Consider the following 19,610-nt stretch of genomic DNA (forward strand, 5'->3'; position numbering starts at 1 on the left):
TCTGATCCAAACTATTCCAGGTATTGGGAGTGTTTGGATCAAGGGTTTGGGTCCAACCTGTTATAAAGAAAGGGGCTAGCTTCCAAACAGATGCCCAATATTTAGTTCCGGACACCCTTCTGTTTTCACTGACTTTAAAGGGAAGTTTGCCAGGGAATTCCAGAGGATCAGACCCATAGCCTGACACAAATATTTGCCAGTATTCACTTAATGTATTAAGCTTACTGACTTCAATGAGAGCTGGCTCGGGCCCTTGGAATGCCAGCTGTTGGCCTCGCACAGTGCCCCTTCCCTCCCCTCTTCACAGGGGTGAGGAATTCTCACTTGGAGTGGGTATCATTGATAGATATATATTAGATTGCTGATGTGGTGAGCAGCAGCCCCTGAGTGACACATTTAGGACTGACACCTTGCTATATTAGCAAGGATAGAAGGAGGGGACAGCTGACAGAGACTTGAAGTTTGTCTCTGTACTGTTTGTCCTCTCTGTCCAGCTCCTGACCAGCAGTAACTAACCATGGATGATATTTACAAGGCAGCAGTGAGTAATATGTTTAAACTTACCTTGATCTGGGGGTGCCTTTGTTGTATTAGAAAGATGTTTCAAAGAGTTTTTGCTGATCTCCTAAAGCCACAATAAGGCACAGCAATGATTGTCTTTACACTACGAGTACTTAATGTAACAACGAAATGCATTTAGGAATGTTAGTTGTAGTGAGGTACCTTCTAGTTCAGAACATAGAATTTTTCATGCAATGGCAATTCTAACTATGTAATGTTCTTTTTGTAAGAAGATTCTTCTCAAAATAAGCTGCTAAATTATTTGTAATAAGTCTTTCTCTGGTTCTGTGTTGTGAAATAAAGAGATGGCATGTAAGTGTAATTTTAAATATATTTTGAAAAATCTACTGAAGTATCAGGTATGGTTACTGCTTTATCCAGGACTTGACAGATCAACTGTTTCAATGGGGAACTGAAGAGAATTTGAATAAGCTGAAACTGAAGCATTGGTTTTTTTGTGTATTAAAATTCTGCCATTTCCAAGCTTCTTCCCTAGCTGAATGTTTTTCTGCAAAATATATTTTGAAAACCCCTTTTGATAAACGCTTAGGAAATAAGTGATCTGATTTGCAATTTCTCTTTCCTTGTTCTTGATATCTACACTGCAAAAAAATATAATGTAAAACATACTGGTTGTGCTTTCTAAAGAAGACAAGAGAAAGCAGTTTTGCCTTCAACCATTGCATATCAACCTTACTGTATAAACCCAAACTATTTTGTCTTCCCCCAGTAAAGATGCAGCATTATTTTGTACCTTAAATAGCTGATGATATGGAGGCAGAACAACATGAAAGCGGTATCTTTCTGGAATCTGTATTGCACGAATCCCTTTACCTTGAATTCCGTGTTACCAGGTTCTGTAAATGACTCTTGTGATTGGTTACAGGGTTATATATGGTATTGCAGATAGTTAACAATTGATTAGGTTGGTATTCACATTTCTATCAAGAGCATAAAGATAAATCAAATGTGGATATTTCTTTCAAAATTCCAAGATGTCCTAAAGGAACAGGGATCATGGTTGACACATAGCAACAAAACAAGTTGTTCTTCATATTAGACTAATCTATGACCTGCACTGAGCTGGGACTCCATTCTACAGACTCCAGTCCTCTTGGGTTCAGTGAGCCAAAAGTCCAGGTCTTCAAAAAGAATGAAATAAAAAAGTGACCTATAGAAGTAAACAAAATTCACGTCTCTGCAATTGGCTCTTTATTAGACTCATGCTCAATGTTTAGAGGCATCACACACATTGTTATGAAGAAATGTTGAAACATTTTGAAAGCCAGCAATGCTAACAATTAGCCAAATGGATCTGTCAGTCAGGCGGATGGAATGCATTCTCTAGCACAAAGGAAGAATTAGAGTCAAGAGACGGATAGAGGAAGGTTTCCCAGGCACAACTTTCAGCCTCTTTCATACCTCTCAACCTGCTAAACCCCATACAGGTCAAAGACCCAGAAAACCAAATTAATCCCTAATCTAACTCCATGGATTTCAATGGAGTTTGAGTTTAGCTCAAAAAAGGGCCACAAATACAAAAAATTCCATCCCCCATAACCAACAAACTTCTTACTCCAAGCCTAGCGTTCTATAGCCAAGCAAGAGAGAGGACCAGAAGACTCCATGAAGTCCAGTAGAGACTTTGCTGTGCCAATTTTTTTACCTTGGGGCACATTCAGATACTATGTTGATGAGAACCAGTAAAAAACTGTAAAGTAGATAGATGAAGTGGGATTCCTGTCTTGAGCAGGTTAATATAGCTGCATTTGTATTGTAATTAATTTACAAAGGCAAAGTAATATTGGGTTGGGGCACACACGTGGTTCTAAAATGCAGTACAACTGAGTGTAAAGGATATTTCCTTGGACCATTCCATAAAAAAAGATCCTAAATATATGTACTCTAAGAAAATATTAAACTGGAAGAAATCTAGAGAGTAACTAAAGCAAGGCAAAGTTGATTGGCTCACTGCTTATGTATCATGACAGCATCCTCAGCATTTACACACTGAGGCAGTAATGAAAGAAGTCAACCCCCAAAACAAGAAGATACAGAGACTAAAAGAAAAAGACCATGAATAGATCATGTGGTCTTGGGGAGATCATAAACCACTTGAATTTCACCTCATGGTTTATTATTTTATTGATCTTCCTAGCATTATTGTTACCCATCATTTAATTTATGTACAGTACATTCCTATATCTAAAAATTTATGCACACAAAGAAAGGCACTAGTTAAAGAGGGTTAGCTTGATTCAAAGGAATTGACCATTTGTGGTATGTTGCAAGTTGATGGCACATTTTAATAAAGCATTGAATTAGTTTCCTAAATGCACCAACAGAGTCCAGTGGATTTTCATTTTCACTCATGTCTAGATAAGGTTATACAAATGCAGAGCTATTTTGGTAACGCTTTCAAACTCCACTGAACCGTACTAAGAACAGTGCCAAGGACAAGTGTCCAGATAAAAGGGCCCAAGGATAAATACCAATGCCATTCAGTTCCTGGGAACAATCAGAAGGTTTATCTTTATCTCCAGCACCTCAATCATTGGGGCTTATAAATAGCTAACATGCCGAAAGAGTTGAGTTACATGGAAGGCACGAAAGTGGCAATAGGCATGTATTTACTGGGAACAGCTCATACCTTCGGAGTCCCCAACTATCCTATTTTACTGCCAAAACAATGGAAGAGCAGCCTGCAGCTGCTTGCCTTCCATCATGGATGGCTGGACAAAAGGGTTCAGATTTCGTGATGCAATGCTGAAGAAGAATCCTGCTGCTATTGTTATCTGCATCTGATATGGACGGATCAGCTTCCCTGGTGTGTCCTCTGCATGTGTGGTTTGTTAAAAGTCAACATTTCTCAGCAAGAAATGCTGGTCATTTTGGCCTCTGCCCTCACAACAGGCTTGGCAGTTTTCTAGCAGAAATTCACAAGGCTATTATCAACAAAGGCCCAAGGCTGAAATAGCAGACAGGCTCTGCAACTTCAGATTAAGGGGCATTGATAAAGCTCTGTCAGGGCTCAGGACTGGAATTAAGATCGTGATACAGCTCAGGAACAGAGTGTATTGGCAACACTGGGGATATAGGACTAAGAACCTAGGGAAGCTGCTGGTAAAGACTGTGGTTCATTGCCTTTATGTTATGGGCTGGTAAAGTGGTTGCAGATTTGGGTCCCATTTACATAGACTGATTTCAGAAAGAGGGTAGGGAAATGTTGTTTGAGCAGGACCAAAGGCAGAACCCTGTAAGCATCAAAATAGAGCTGCCTAGTGACAGAGGAGTGTGGGTGGCGACAAGAAGTAGCAGTTGGATAGCTGCTGGAGGAAAGGAACCAGGAAGGTGCTGAAAGCGCCACCAAATTCTGCAGGCCAGTTGAATAGGATGTTATGGTCTGTGGTATTAAATGAAACATTAAGATCAGGAAGGAATGAACTGAGAGGGGGAAGTAGGTTCAGATAAGAGGAGAGGTGCTAACATTGTCCAGACCAGTAGGTCTCAACCTTTCCAGACTATTGCACCCCTTTCAAGACTTTGATTTGTCTTGCGTGCTCCAAATTTCACTCACTTAAAAACTACTTGCTTACAAAATCAAACATAAAAATACCAAAGTGTCACAACACAGTGGTATTGAAAAATTGCTGACTTTCTCATTTTTACCATATAATTATAAAATAATTGATTGGCATATAAATAGAGTATTTACATTTCAGTGCAATATCTGAACCTATTTTTCACTTATGAGCCTTGTCAGAAGCTGAAGCCCTGCCACCAGGGGCTGAAGCACGTAACTTAGCTTCATGGGGCCCTGGGCAATTGCCCTGCTAGCCACTGTCTAATGAAAGCCCTGCACTTGCGATCCCCCAAACCCATCCCATGACCTCTCTGGAGGCTGCAACCCCCAAGCTGAGAGACACTAATCTACATGACTTGAATACCCCCTGGAGACCTCTGAGAACCTCCAGGGGTACACATACCCCTGGTTGAGAACCACTGGTCCAGACCACTAGCATATGACTCAACTACACAATCCTATTTGCTGTTCATGATTAGTTAAGTTCATGGAGGATAGGTCCATCAATGGCTACTAGCCAGCATGGACAGGGATGGTGTCCCTAGCATCTGTTTGCCAAAAGCTGGGAATGGGCGACAGAGAATGGATCACTCAATGATTACCTGTTCTGTTCATTCCCTCTGGGGCACCTGGCATTGGCCACTGTCAGAAGACCGGATACTGGGCTAGATGGCCCTTTGGTCTGACGTTCTTATGTTCTGTTCCTGTAGATGTATCTTATTAATTCAAATTTACACTAAGCCCCCACTATTTGTTTGCTCTTGATAACCAGGGAAGGAGATGGAAATTATCTTACAGTCCAGTATTAGTTCAGTACTTGACTAGAGGAACTCATTTACATATGATGCATAGCAGGCATGCAGGGAACAGCCACTACCCCTATATAAGGCAGAGTAGGGTGCTCCTGCAACCTGCAAAGGCCATGGGTATGTAGAGTTTGGGGACTGGACCAAGGGCATGACAGGCCAGCTCCACTAGTTCTGGGATTACCCATGGACTTCAATAGACTGTGGAAGGGCTGTGGAGTTGCCCTCCGCTCTGTCCATAGATCCAGGTGTCCATTCCCACCAGAGCACAAAGCCTACTTAATCAAGGACTTGGCAGGGTAAATTTTACACTAAGATTTTTCACATTAAACTGTAGTAATGCAGTTTCATTTTGTTACCCTTATTTAATTCTTCTTCAGACTCTGTATTACCTCCACTTTTCAGCACACTTTTAGAGCACCAATTACTTAAGACTAGAACAGAAAATGGAAGAACAGAAGTCTCTCTGTTCTTCTGATAATCAAAGCAATGCAATAAAACCAGGAAACCTAACACAGTCCCATTATACTTGAAGGGACCAATCTTGTTCCCATTGAAATCATCTGGGACCGGGCCCTAAAATTCTCATCTTGTAGCTCTCCAAGGGAGCTGAACAGCAGGAGACATGTCAAAAAAAAACAGCCCCTTGATACTTCATCCAAAATCAGAATTTATAAAAGGTGAATCTTAATGAAGGTTGTCCCATAATTAGTGGGATAGATAGTTCAGTAGATTCATACATTCTAACAGGGAAAAGCAGGACTGGCTGTAGGCACCAGCTTTTTTTTTTGCTTCAGTAGTTGCGCTCTCGGAGGTTTTTTTTTTTTGCTTGGGGCAAAAAAAACCCTAGAGCCTGCCCTGGCGAAAGGGGTCTATTATGATCATGTAGTCAGACCTCCTGCATAGCACAGGCCATAGGACCTCACCCAGCAATTTCTACATGAAATCCAACAATCTGATGCCACACTAGAACATCTTTTAGACAGACATCCAGTCTTGATGTAAAGACTCTCAGTGAATTAACCACACAGTTGCATTGTTGCTCTGAAGACTAGGAGATCGTTGATCGATGTTTGGTCACTGGGTTGATGGCATTAGTTGTTATTTCTCACTTAACAGAGTGGACCACATGAAGGCTGCCATTTTCAACTCCTGAAGAAGGTAGACACCAAGACGAAGACCTGGTCAACCTGGTCCAGAAACTGGCATGCACAATCTGGGGGGTGGGAGGGGAGCATCAGCATCTTTCTCTACTCCTTAACTGAGTACTGTGCACTGGTATGGACCAGAAGTAGCCACATTTAATTTGTTGATGTTCAACTGAACACTGCAATGCGGTGCATCACTGGAACCCTCAAGTTGATCCCAACATCATGGCTACCCGTGCTCTCACATATCGCTCGCCCATCCATTTGCCGCGATGCTGCAACCCTCCAGGAAGACTAGCGAATCGAGGAAAAGTAAAGTCTTCCCGTCCACCAGGACCTCAAAGACATCCCTCAGCACTGCTTGAAGTCACACAAGCCCTTTTGGATCCATGTGCTTACCCCCCGACAATGTGACTTCAATCCTGATGAAGCTTGGAAAGCTGAATGGAGTTCACAAGACGTCACAAACAAACAACTTGTGAAAGACCAAATGCAGAAGATCCCGGGCTTCAGTCTTCTGCAAAGCTTATGGGCAACCTTAAGTGGCACCTGCACAAACCATTGCAGCTGCAGGTACCTGATGCACAAATGGAAAATTAAAAACTCTCCAGTGTGTGACTGTGGTCACCCAGAACAGACCATGGAACATATAATGACTCAGTGTCCAATTCCCAAATACGAAGGAGGCATCACAGTGACGCTCTGCGCTACTACTGATACAATTATCTGGCTTAAGCTAACTGTAAAATTATAATTGTTGCTCTACATCTACATCAGCCATACGAAGAACCACCACACAGTAGCTCTCAAGTGTGACAAATGCTCCTCTCACTCAGTCCCCCAACTTTGCTGCCCTGACTATCTAAAAGCCAATCATGCCACAGGCCTGAGACTCAGACTCTGGTTAAAAATAATGTTAACTCCTGAAGAGTGTAAAATATTTAAAAAAGAGGAACAGACTAAAGCAATATACCAAAAAAAAAAAAAAAAAAAAGGGCCTGTGTCACAACTATCTAGGTAAAAGACCCTCTTACTCCACAAGAAGGGCTGTTGTGAAGATTAGTTGAGGGTTGTGAAACATTTTGAACAAATAGTGTGCAATATAAGTGGTATTATCAATTAATGATAATGATTAAGTTTAATAAAAATGAATTTCTCTCTCTTTTTATTTTCATCACAGGTTGAGCAGTTGACAGAAGAACAGAAAAACGGTACGTGTGTCTTTACTCTGACACCATTGTAAACAAAAGATACTCTCTGTAATGGATAGTCAATCCGCCATCAACCCATGATGTTAGCCTATGGCTTGAACAGGCCAGCTCAGGGTCAACAATTGCTGCCATAAGAGAAAAACCACACCTCCAGCTGCCAAAGTACAATGCAAAGCAAATGACTTCTCATCCCCAAGTTTAGGAAAAAGGCTAAGAGGCTGGCAGTGGAATTGCTACAATAATGTTTCATGGTATTTCTGGTCTTAATGCTCTTTGGGGCAAGCACAGGATCTTTTTGTGTGTCCGACCAACATCTAGCCCAGTTGTTTTCAAACTTTTTAGGCTGCGTACCCCTTTCCAAATAATGTAGTCTACCACATACCCCCATCTGACATAGGGTCATAATATACCTATGATTAGTTTGCCAGGTCTTGCTAAATAAACTGCATTGTCGGCTATTACAGGCTTTTCCTTGTGTACCCCTGATGAGAGCTCGCCTACCCTAGTTTGAAAACCAATGGAGTTCTGTGCTGAACAGGGGCCTCTGGGTAGTTATATGCCAAAAGTCTTGAATAATAATAAGGAAAGGGAGTACCAGAAATCCTGTTACAAAGCCTATTCTCGTGAGAATTCCAGCCCAATTTTGTAGAACTAAGATGTTTGGAAAGTTCGGTGGTGGGGAAGTTGGAATCGGGGCTGTTCTAGCTGTAGATAAACTAGGCAGCTGCCTTGAGGGGCAGATTTCTGGGGGCAGCACAGAGATTTCTGGGAGAAGTGATTTTTATTTAAATGCTCATGCTTGTCTACACTGTGCCGCAGGTGGTTTACAGGGGTGTGAAGGGCAGAGCTCGCTAACATATAGAGCTCTAATGGCCCCATCTAGATCCTGCTGGAATGAAGAGGTAGTGAATTTGTGCTGATGTAGTCCTGTGTCAACAGGACTATGTTAACATGCACTAGGTGCCCGTTAGTTCATGCCAGAAGGTCTATACAGGGCAGTTACAGTGCAACACATTACAGCGCTCTATAATTCACACCCCCATAGACCCGTCTGTGGCAGGAAGTGGGGGCAGCACACTGAAGCTTTGCATAGGGCAGCAGAGTGTCTTGAGCAGCCTCTGGTTGGAACTTCTGGGTACTTATCTAAACTTTGAGCCATTAAGCTCTGTCTACTGTAGACTCTCCAACTAGGGTGAACACACAGCAAGTTTGAAAAATCAGGACAGGAGTGACGGGTAATAAGGGCTATATAAGAAAAAGCCCCAAATATCGTGACTGTCCCTATAAAATCGGGACATCTGGTCACCCTATCTCCATCTGTACTTTACAATGGCTGACAAAGAATCTCTCAGTTCTTCCACTGGGGTTGATCACACTGTGTTAAATTGGGTGTTGAGTAGAGCTTACCCCAGCAGGATGACTGATTTCACACCAGTGCAGGGGAGGTGGAGGAAATTAAGTTTGACTTCCATTGACACAGCTAAAAAGTCTTCTGCAGACACACCATTGAAGTTTGTCCAGTTTTGGATCACCACAGCAATGAAACTCCCACTGATTTCCTGTGTGCTAACTCCATTTCTCCTTTTCCTCTCTAGAATTCAAGGCCGCCTTTGACATCTTTGTCCTGGGTGCTGAGGACGGATGCATCAGCACGAAGGAACTGGGGAAGGTGATGAGAATGCTGGGGCAGAATCCAACCCCTGAGGAGCTGCAGGAGATGATAGATGAGGTGGATGAAGATGGTGAGCTATTATCTTAAATCCTCTAGGTGTCTCAGTGCATTGCAAAGCATTTTCAGGGGGCCAGAATCACAGTGGTTATTAGCTGGACTTTAAATACTGTGCAGTCAGGCTTTGAAGGCACAAGAATCACATGAAAGAAAACAGAGTGTACTCTACTTCCACCAGAGAAAGTAGATCAATATCGTAAGCACCAGGAATGTTGAGACACCTTGGAAACAACCAAACTCTGGTAGTTTTTACCTGTTCCTTCGTACTTCTGGAGTCAGACAAACTGAGTAACCACACTGGTTAATGCAGGTGGATCACTTCTGGTAATATTGTAGACACGGACATTCTGTGTGGCGTGAACAGTAAAGATACAATGCCATTTTCAATTGGCCACAAGGCCCTTGGCCACAATTCCATCTCTGCAATGGCTTTGCAGCATGCTGTGCACCAGTTGGATGCCACTACCCACTGCATAAATTGGTGCACTGCAGAGCTATTGTGGGCACATATGGCCCAATCCTGCAAGTTGAACTATGCAGGTGGACCGCTCCACCCTTGTGGAACTCTAACAGAACTCAGTGGATGCAGAGCTCTGCCTGTCTGGAATAAATTGCAAGACTGGGACCGTAGGTTATAAAATGCTAAAGCTGAGATTTTCCAAGGGCCCCAGACACCCACTGAGTTTCAATGAATGCTTAAGTGTCTTAGATGCCTTTGAATATTCCAGTGTAACAGATGGAAGGCACTAAAAATATTACTACTGTAACGGATGCAAAGAGATTTCTCAAACCTTTTTTAAGAGACACAGGTGCTCAGATACTATAGTGATGAGGGCAGTGTAAGCATGCATATAGAAGAGGACACATCAAAGATTATAGGTTGAAAATTTGATCCAACATTTTTTTTCTTCTGTGCTTGCAAATTCCATGGAATTATAGATGTGCAGATTTTTAATCCCAAAACAAATTCTTCAGCGTGCGGACATGTACACGCACAACAATATACCCACAAACAACTTCATAATAACAAACCAGCATGTGCAGATTGGCGGGAAACAATCTAGGAAAGAAACTGATAAAGATTTCAGTTCCAAGCTTCCAAAAGCTTGTTAAACACAAAAGCAAGAAAATTTATGCTAAGAATTAAGGAAAATATCTCACCAGTGTCATTTAAACAACAAATGATAACATACCATCAGCATAAAAAATATAGTGTTTGATTCTCCACTGTCTTGCACCTTCCATAGTAATTTACATCTGTGCAACAAGGGTGTCAAATGCTACCAGATCAGAATTTTTCACACATTTACACCAGTGGTTGTGTTTTATATTCAATTTGCACTTGTTTAAATGAATACATAAGGTGCAAATCAATGGTGAATCCATCCCATAATCTGTTACCCACTCCTTAGTGCTACTAACATGAAGTCTGTGGCTGGATTACTAAATAAAAGATTAATCTCTGTTTTATGTATATGCCTGTTTGTCCAAAAAAAACCCAACAAAAAAACGAGAAAAAAACCCACAGAAGATTGCCTTCTAGATTGTAGTGTAATCTAAACCTTGTTTATTTCACCTTCAGGCAGCGGCACTGTAGACTTTGATGAGTTCTTAGTTATGATGGTCCGATGTATGAAAGATGACAGCAAAGGAAAATCAGAAGAGGAACTCTCAGATCTCTTCAGAATGTTTGATAAGTAAGAGACTGGACTGTAATACACTAAAACAAGAAACGACACTGCTAGATATTATTGTTAGAAGAAAAGGAACAGGCTGACCCAGAGATGGATTTGAGTATTGGCTTCTTTATTGCAATACTTGTTCCCCTCGACCCAATTGTCGAGTAAGCACTGGATTAGTTACAGCACACTCTTTTTATTTAAGTTAGTATGTTAATGCCTACATCCAGTACAACACCCCAAAAATCTTTATTAAGTAATAAAAACACCCATACAATTAGTATACCCACCCCTGTCTTTTATTCACAGCATTACACGTTAGACAGGCATTTTAACCTTGAAAATACATTTCTTTGCAGCAATTTGTTGCTGCAAATTTCCTTAATCAATGGTTCTCAGGGGAGGGAGGAAGGGACCATGACTCAGGGCTCGCTTGTGTAGCTGGGAAAGAAGGGAGGGGGAGATAACACTTCTTTTACACAACTACATTTTTTTTAGACAACTACATTTTTTATGCAGCTGCAAGGCTTATCAATTCTCAACAAGCAACAGGGAAGGGAAAAGAATGGAAATTTATTTATAAAATGAAGAAATACTGCTTGTCTGTGCCTTCCTTCCCTAATGCCATGTCAGCATACCAGCAGCTTCCCAGGTTTTTACTTAACCCTAACATCTCCCAATAATTATGGTGCTGCTGAATATGTCCCCATAGTTACAATGGAGTTGAGTTTTGTGCTGAAAGCAGCAACCAACCACTTTGTGATATCTGAAGAACACAAAATGACAACACTTATTCTTTGAGCACAGAATTAATTTTCTGAGAATTTTCAAGTAAAGCCATTCATCAGTTTATAAATTAAAATTCATTTAAAAACGGCCCCTTTTAGAAAGTTAGCTCTGAGTCAGACCCTTTTTGTTCCAAGTAATATTAACTCTTAACTTTCCCATAGTTAAGACTCATTGAAATCTTGTGCATGGGCTCTATTTGAAGAAATTAGGTTGTAATTAATTTGATGATTCCTGTATCTAATTGTTAGGATGATAGATTATAGGCTGAGCTTGCTCAGACATTGCCTATCTACACAAAAATTGCCAGAGACGTGAATCTTGAGTAGATCTGGTGCCACAAGTAGTTTTGAAAAAGAAATAGATAATATTAAGGGCTGTCTTTTGATATTACTTTTCATAAGTTAACATTTCCCCTTCAGCAGAAGTTGGTGCGTAAAAATGTCTCCTCCAGGGAAAATCAAAGAATTTCCCTCTTTCAAAATGGACCAAAGCACATGCTTCAACAGTTTGCTGAATCAAAGCTTCATCACTTGCAAAAGACTTTTACTTCTCCATGTACTATTTGTCCATGAAGACCATCCCTTAATTCACTAGCAGAAGCAAATAGTTACTATTCTCTGCTTTCTTTGTCTCAGCAGGAGGCACACAAATCCTGTAGGGTTACTCCAATAGAGACCTGCAGAAAGGGGAGAGTTGGTGTCCCCTCATTTATTTATCCTACCAATTCATGACAGGAAACCCAAGACAATGAGTCACTAACGCGCAATTTGCTGATAAAAAACAGATTGGAGACCAAGTGGAAGTGATGTAACATGGGGTGCGGTTGTCCATCCATTTACAGTATTTTTGGTTTTTATCTTTGAGCCATTCTGTCGTTGCACAGAAATGCTGATGGATACATAGACCTTGACGAACTAAAGATCATGCTACAGGCTACAGGAGAGACCATCACCGAAGATGACATAGAGGAACTGATGAAGGATGGAGACAAAAACAATGATGGCAAGATTGACTATGATGGTAGGTGTGTTTTTGTGCATAATTTGGTTAAAAGTAAAAATGGGATATCCATTGTCCTCAGGAACTCAGAACCTTAACAAAAGATGTAAGTAGTACATATTAGAGATGGGCCTAAGACTCACAATTCAGATCCAGGTTTTAATTCCCACAAAGTTTGAGAGTGGTCAGGTATGGGATTAGGATTTGGTCTTTCATAGAGGTATGAGCCAGCTTCAAAATTAGGCAGGCTGCAGACCTAGGTACAGATTTACATCCTCTGCCTCCAATATTGAAGGATGTTCAGACACAGGTATTGGTTTCCACCCACTACAGAGGCAATGAACCGGTGCAAAACCAAGATCTGGATCCAATCTCTCCAAATTCCAGAAGGTTTGGTTCAGGCTCTGAAACATGACATTTAGTAGTCCCACGCTTTCAGAATAGCTTCTAAATATGCACATGCAATATTTGGGGAGAACAAACATTTGAATTTGCTTGCACGAGTGCTACTTTGGTTGGTGAGAGGTATTGAAGGTGCCCCCTTAGCTCACATAGATATGGTTCATTATGTATACGAAGTTGCAGGTACAAATTTGAAGAGTTGGCTGGGTTTTTCCCTAGACCATACAAAGAATGATATTGATAAAGATTCTGCTTTATAACTGCCTATGCCACTTTTGTATTATTATTATTGCCAGAACTACCTAGGGAAGGCGTGATGTGTGTATAGACCCCACACAGCAGCAAGTCACAGAATGAAGAGAAGAACAGGAGTACTTGTGGCACCTTAGAGACTAACAAATTTATTAGAGCATAAGCTTTCGTGGACTACAGCCCACTTCTTCGGATGCATATAGAATGGAACATATATTGAGGAGATATATATACACACATACAGATCACTGCCCTTGCTGTGGGCTCTATGGCTTGTAAGCAAACAGCTGGGGGGGGAGGGATAGCTCAGTGGTTTGAGCATTGGCCTGCTAAACCCAGGGTTGTGAGTTCAATCCTTGAGGGGGCCACTTGGGAATCTGGGGCAAAATCAATACTTGGTCCTGCTAGTGAAGGCAGGGGGCTGGACTTGATGACCTTTCAAGGTCCCTTCCAGTTCTAGGAGATGGGATATCTCCATTATATTTATTTATTTATTTATTTATAAAAAGCTGCAACCCAGACAGAGCAGGGTGGCTGCTAGAGAGGCTGGGAGCCATCATAGGGAAGCTCCATAGCATCAGATGAGGCAAAGCTGCCCAGAGAGATCAACTTCCAGGCAGAAGGGTGCCATACGGAAGAGGCCCACAAAGACTGTAGGTAGAAAGCAGCCCAGGAACTAAACAAATGCCCCTGACTGCCTAATACAGATTTCCTGGGCTGAGACCCAGAGGAGAGGGTGAGCTTGGAGGGAAGGGGCAGGGACTGCTGAAGCCTCAGATTTGGACTGGCAGCCCTAACATAAGACTGTTGGACTTTATTTCAGTTTTTGCTTCCTTTGTTCCTTCCCTGGTGAAGAAGGGAGAGAGGGATACTGGGCCCCAGGCCTAGTGGCGGGAGGCCCCTTACCACCCCAGAAGGGGAGAGATTCCAATGACTCAGACAAAGGGTCTGGAGCTGTAAAGAGAGGCCAAGTGCTATAGGCCACATTTCAGAATACCAAAAGGGAAACTGAGGCAAGGCTGCTGTTATCAAACTCTTGGCCATAGGGGGTGCATTAAAGGGCTAGAGACCTGACAACAGGGGGTTAGTTCTCTTCTCCGTTACACACAAACAACACAACTGACTTCATAGTGGGGAGCCTTGGATGGTACCTTCTTCAGAGAAATATAATTATGTAGGCCCTGATCCTGAAACTGACTCCATGCAAGTGGTCTCCTGTGCCCCCACAGAACCCCAGTGACTTCAAAGGGCTCTATGCAGGCACCTGGACTCACCTGAATGCACCAAGCTGCAGGATCAGAGCTTTCATCATACCTACACAGGCATCAGTCTCCAGCACAATCCATGCTCTGGAGTCATCATCACTGTCAGAAACTGAAAATAAAACTATTACACGCACATGAGAGCTTGTCAAAAACATTTTGTCAGAATTTTAAAATTTCAGCCATTCAATGAAGCTGGTTTAAAAAAAAATAAATTAAAAAAAGGGTTGGGTTTTAACTTTTGTCAAAATTTCTAAAATTCTCGACCAGCTCCAGTGAATATGATTTTTTTTAAAAAATGGGAGCTGCAGTTTCAAATTTGTATGCACAGGGCATTTTTAGAAAGTTGTTGCTCCGAATGTTAGATACCTTGAGCTACAGCCTCATCTGATATAAAGTGGCATCTATCTATTGATTTCAGCGAGGCTATGCTGATTTATAAGGTGAAATTTGATCACTTGTCTACTAAGCCCAGACTTCAGCTAGTAAGCCTACTCTAAGTCTTTCTGTACTACAGGTCTTTCACTGTGCTGAATCACGTTAGTGCTACTTCCAGGAGGAGTAACAAACCCCTCTATGACTGGAGCAAAGCTAGCTATGTTATTAGGCATTTGGAATTATGAAGGGGAGAAAACAGGTGAGAGAAGAAGGGTGATTCTGGAGATACCCAGAAAGAATGCCAAGTGCTACACACTGACTCTCCGATTGTCATCTAAAATACACGTCTTTAATTTCCCTTGCTTGGCAGAATTCCTGGAGTTCATGAAGGGAGTTGAATAAATCTGAAACACGGCGTGCAGCCTCGACTTTTAAAGACCTCTGATTCCTCATCTCGTCTATGTGGTTGCGTCCGCTTGGCTGCTAGCATGAAGACTAAGTGCTGAACAGGGTGGCCATCAGAAGAATACACTCTGTTTGTTATTAAGTGCCTCAGATGGTCATTCCATGGATATTTAAGTAAGAGACCTAATAATTATCAAAGATGTTGCTCCTTTGAACACTAGCAAATGTGAGAGAGCCAAGTCTTGAGTCCCTTGACACACTCTGGAGTAGATAACATAGTGAACATATCATTAAGTCTGTAAAGAATGTTTTTCCTATAGTCTAGTAAGAACCTATCAGCTGTAAAAAGCAAAACCAGTGACTGCCAGCAGACTGTGCCAGCAGGGCACAGAACTCACATGTAACCCCTTTATGAGTTGCTCAATCCTGCATACTTCTTACAGCTACACATTGAATCAGGCATTTAGAGCAAATTCCTGTTCCTAGTGAAGTTGTTAGGAGTTTGCCATTGGATTTGATGCTACCATGATTTGGCCCCCAGCGCTCGATGGGTTGAATCACATCACTTAGAAAATATTATAGTGAAACAATTAGCATTTGAACCTTCAATTGAATGATGATTTGAGACACTTAAACTGTCACTGAACATTCTGACAATCTCTACTCTTCCTCCACCTCCAACCACTGATTTAAAGTGCAATGTAAACGGGCAATGTGTACAGAAATAAGATTCCTTTTTGAACTGCTAATAAAATAATTCATAAACTAGAATAATTATTTCATTCCTGTTTGTTTCACAGAAGCAATTTATAGTTGCAGCTGTAAGACCAGCAAAAGGAACTCCCAGATGAAAGACGCTCAGTGAAGTGTCAGGTTTGAATAAAACCACACAGTGTTGGGAGAGGGGGAGGCAGGGACAGGTATCTAAGGATGAAAGCTTTTCACTTCCCTCAAAATAACCTATTCATAATCTCCATTACTGAGTGCAGATATCACTGAGATTATGCCAAAAGTGGTCATGGTACTTTTCAAACACTGAGTAAGGCACATCCACAGCCCTGAGAAGCTTTTGATTAGAGCTGGGCAAATTTTTTTTGTCAAATAGTTCATTTGCTGGAAAATGCAGTTTTGTGATGAACAAAAACTATCCACAAATTCAGGTTGAATTCAACACAGTTTTGGTTGAATAAAAAATGAAAGCAAAAAGTCAAAATGGCTTGTTTAGACGTTTTCTAAATGAAACACTGACTTTTCATTTCAAAATGATGTTTTGTGGTGAAATTTAGTTAGATGTGCTTAATTTTTTTCCTCCAAGAGTAAAAACCACCCAAAACAATTTTTTTCTGGTTCTTTGTTTTGGCACCAAACAAAAATATACACTCAGCTGTACTTATGATCTAACAGAGACAGAATATGGCACTACAGTTTACTGAAGGGAGAATGAGGCAAGATTATTGGTGAGCAGAATAAGGTAGAAAGGATCCCTGGAGGAAGCAGGTTTAAGAAGGGATATGAAAGAGCAGTCTGAGAGACCTTGCTGGGCAGGACGTGGGAAACTGTTCCAAGCATAAGGGGGAGCATGACAGAAAATGCAAAGCTGAGAGACCCTGATTCAGCAAAGCACTTAAGCCTAAAGAATGTCTACATTATGAGTGCTAGGGCAGCAGAGCTAAAGTGCCGTAATTATGCAGCTGCAACCCCATAGTGTAGATGCAGACAATAGCAATGAAAGGGGGTTTTCCATTGCTGTAGGAACTCCACCTCCCTGAGTGACAGGAGCTAGGATGATTGAAGCAATCTTCCGTCAACTTAGCCGCATCTACTTGGTCAGCACAGCTACGGTGCTCAGGGTGTGGATTTTTCATGCCCCTGGGAACCATAGCAGTGTCAACAGCTGTTTTAAGTGTAGACCAAGCCTAACTCCGGTTGGCTTTAGTGGGATTTAACCACAAGTTCAGGCTCTTATGTTCTTTGCTGAATCAGGGCCCAAGTGCATAGAAAGGCAGTAAGGGGAGAGGACTCGGTGGCGCACAGGGACAAGTGGAGAGCAGAAGAGAATGAGAGAAGAGATCTAGACATGGGCAAGATTATGTAGGGGCCCGATGAGGAAGACAAAGAGCTAGGAGACAGGGATTTGAGGGAGCGGTCAGAGCAGCAAGAGAGGAAGGGTCAGGGGAATACTTCTTTAGGAGTATCTCCTCTCCTTTTCCAACCCTTATTTCTCTTTAATAGTGGTCCCAAGGAATATCCCCCCCCCTCCCCCCCCCCCCCCCGAGAAGATGATTATCACATTCCTGTAGCATTAACAGTTCCTCCCACGCACCGCTCAGCCATGCTGTTTATCTCCATTGAATTAACATTCACAGCTCAGCTCTCACATTGCTTTCATGTCACTAAAATCAAATATTTACCCAAGCAAAGCAAAAACATCCACAGGCTGAGAGAGCTGCATCGCTCAGTGCCTTAAATATTGATCGAGATACTACTGCTGGAGGAATTCTCCGCTGGGCCTGTCAGAAATTGCCTAGTGACTTTGATAATACGGAGAAAGAGCTCCTGGTGCCTCAGCATGAAGTTTACTCTAGGATGTTTTTATTCTAGCTAAGAACAAAAAAAGTATTTAAATGATTAGTTATCTGAAATTTAAAATGTATGCAAAGCTGAGCGGCCTGTATCCTACCCTATGCATTTCTCTTCTTTTAGATGAGTGTATTGCCACTTTAATACAAAATGGGCAAAGAGTCTGAAAGGTGATCTGGAAAGGAAAATAAAAATTGGGTTCATGTCCTATTTTGCTTCTTTTGAGGTATGAAGAAGGCCACAAATATTTCTTTCCTGGTTGTTTGTATTTTACATTGGAAATTCAGCCTTGTCTACTCTGTTTTACTTGAAAGGCCCTGTTGGCTGACTGGAGATCCAGGAAAGCACCTGTCCTGTAATGATCCACATATATGCTTTGCTTAACTTACAGCACTGTATGTAAAGCTCAGTGCTTAAATTTGTGCCAGGGCTTTCCAGGGTTGAGCCCTGGCACCTCTAGGCTTGGCAATTCATAGCCCTAGCATCTCTGGGCTTGCTACATCAGTTATGAATGTAAAAAAAATTGCTTGAGCCCTGGCACCTCTTTCATTACCAATTAAGCACTGGTTACGCATGTGAGTAGGCCTTCGCAGGATCTGTGTCTAGGTTTGTAACATCAGAGAAGCCAAGCAAGTAAAAAATGATTAATTGGGGTGTGTGGGAGGGAAGTGATTTTTATTCAGACTGTTTAAAACTCAAGGTAAGACAAGGTGGATGAGGTAATATCTTTTACTGGACCAACTTCTGTTGGTAAGAGACACAAGCTTTCGAGCTACACAGAGCTTTTCTTCAGGTCTGGGAAAAGTACTGAGAGTGTCACAGCTAAATACAAAGTGGAACAGATTGTTTAGCAGAATTATTTAACACATATTCTAGGGGACCATTCGAGGTTAAGTGGCTGGTTCAAGAATGAACTCACACAGAAAAATGATAAAAAAGACAAACACCATATCACCCATGGGTGAACACTTTTCACAACACGACCACTCTAGATCTGACCTCTCAGTCCTCGTCCTCAAATGAAACCTGCACAACACTTTCAAAAGACTAGCCTGGGAGCTTAAATGTATAACTTTGCTAGACACTAAAAATCATAGTCTTAATACAGATACTGGATGTATGTTTTTTTACAACAACCTGTAACCCCTTTTTTATTAACTGGCCATTTCACCTTGAATGGTCCCTTTGATGTGTTAACTGCTTATGCTAAACTATCTGTTCCACCTTGTATTCAGCTGTGACACTCTGAGTACCCTTCCCAAACCTGAAGAAGAGCTCTGTGTAACAGGAAAGCTTGTCTCTTTCACCAACAGAAGTTGGTCCAATAAAAGTTATTTCCTCACCCACCTTGTCTCTCTAATAGCCTGGGACCAACATGCTTACACCACCACTGCAAACAATAAAACTCAAGGTGTTTAACACCTATTCAACTCCTGGGAGTAATTTCTCTTTGTTGTAGATTCAGTACTCTGTCCCACTTCATTTAAATGGTGAGAAAACTCCCACATATCTGAGTCATCCAAAGAAACCTCCAGCAAAAACAGAGATCAGATTTGACATTCCTGATATTTCTAAGATTAAAAAACCAAGCAACCCTCTTCCTCCACAACAGCTGCTTAAAAAATCCCAAACTCTTTCAGGACTCTTTATGCATATCATAAAACACATATACACACACAAAACAAAACAAAAACAGAAACTCATTGTTTTCCTCTGAAGGTCACCTTCATGAAAGAAGTAGCTTTGCCAGTCACCTCCAGTTTTTCTATTAAGACGGATGCCAGATGCATAAGTCTGTCATTAGCAACTTCCAGTGACAGCAATAT

The 19,610-nt window shown here is 41.6% G+C and overlaps 1 protein-coding gene across 2 annotated transcripts; it reads left to right on the forward strand.

Moving 5' to 3' along the window:
- Positions 1-308: 308 nt before the first annotated feature.
- TNNC1 (troponin C1, slow skeletal and cardiac type) lies at positions 309-17,992 on the forward strand. Of its 2 annotated transcripts, none has more exons than XM_005310128.5 (6): positions 309-541; positions 7,279-7,309; positions 8,905-9,051; positions 10,621-10,735; positions 12,390-12,526; positions 15,170-17,992. In XM_005310128.5, the coding sequence occupies exons 1-6, from the start codon at positions 518-520 to the stop codon at positions 15,199-15,201; spliced, it is 486 nt and encodes a 161-aa protein (XP_005310185.1). In that variant the 5' UTR covers positions 309-517; the 3' UTR covers positions 15,202-17,992. The 2 variants fall into 2 exon arrangements, with proteins under 2 accessions (XP_005310185.1, XP_042717681.1); XM_042861747.2 differs by lacking the exon at positions 15,170-17,992 and adding an exon at positions 13,204-13,451 and having other exon boundaries at positions 336-541.
- Positions 17,993-19,610: the final 1,618 nt, after the last annotated feature.

Source organism: Chrysemys picta, chromosome 7 (genome assembly GCF_011386835.1).
Source record: "Chrysemys picta bellii isolate R12L10 chromosome 7, ASM1138683v2, whole genome shotgun sequence".
Taxonomy (NCBI): domain Eukaryota; kingdom Metazoa; phylum Chordata; order Testudines; family Emydidae; genus Chrysemys; species Chrysemys picta.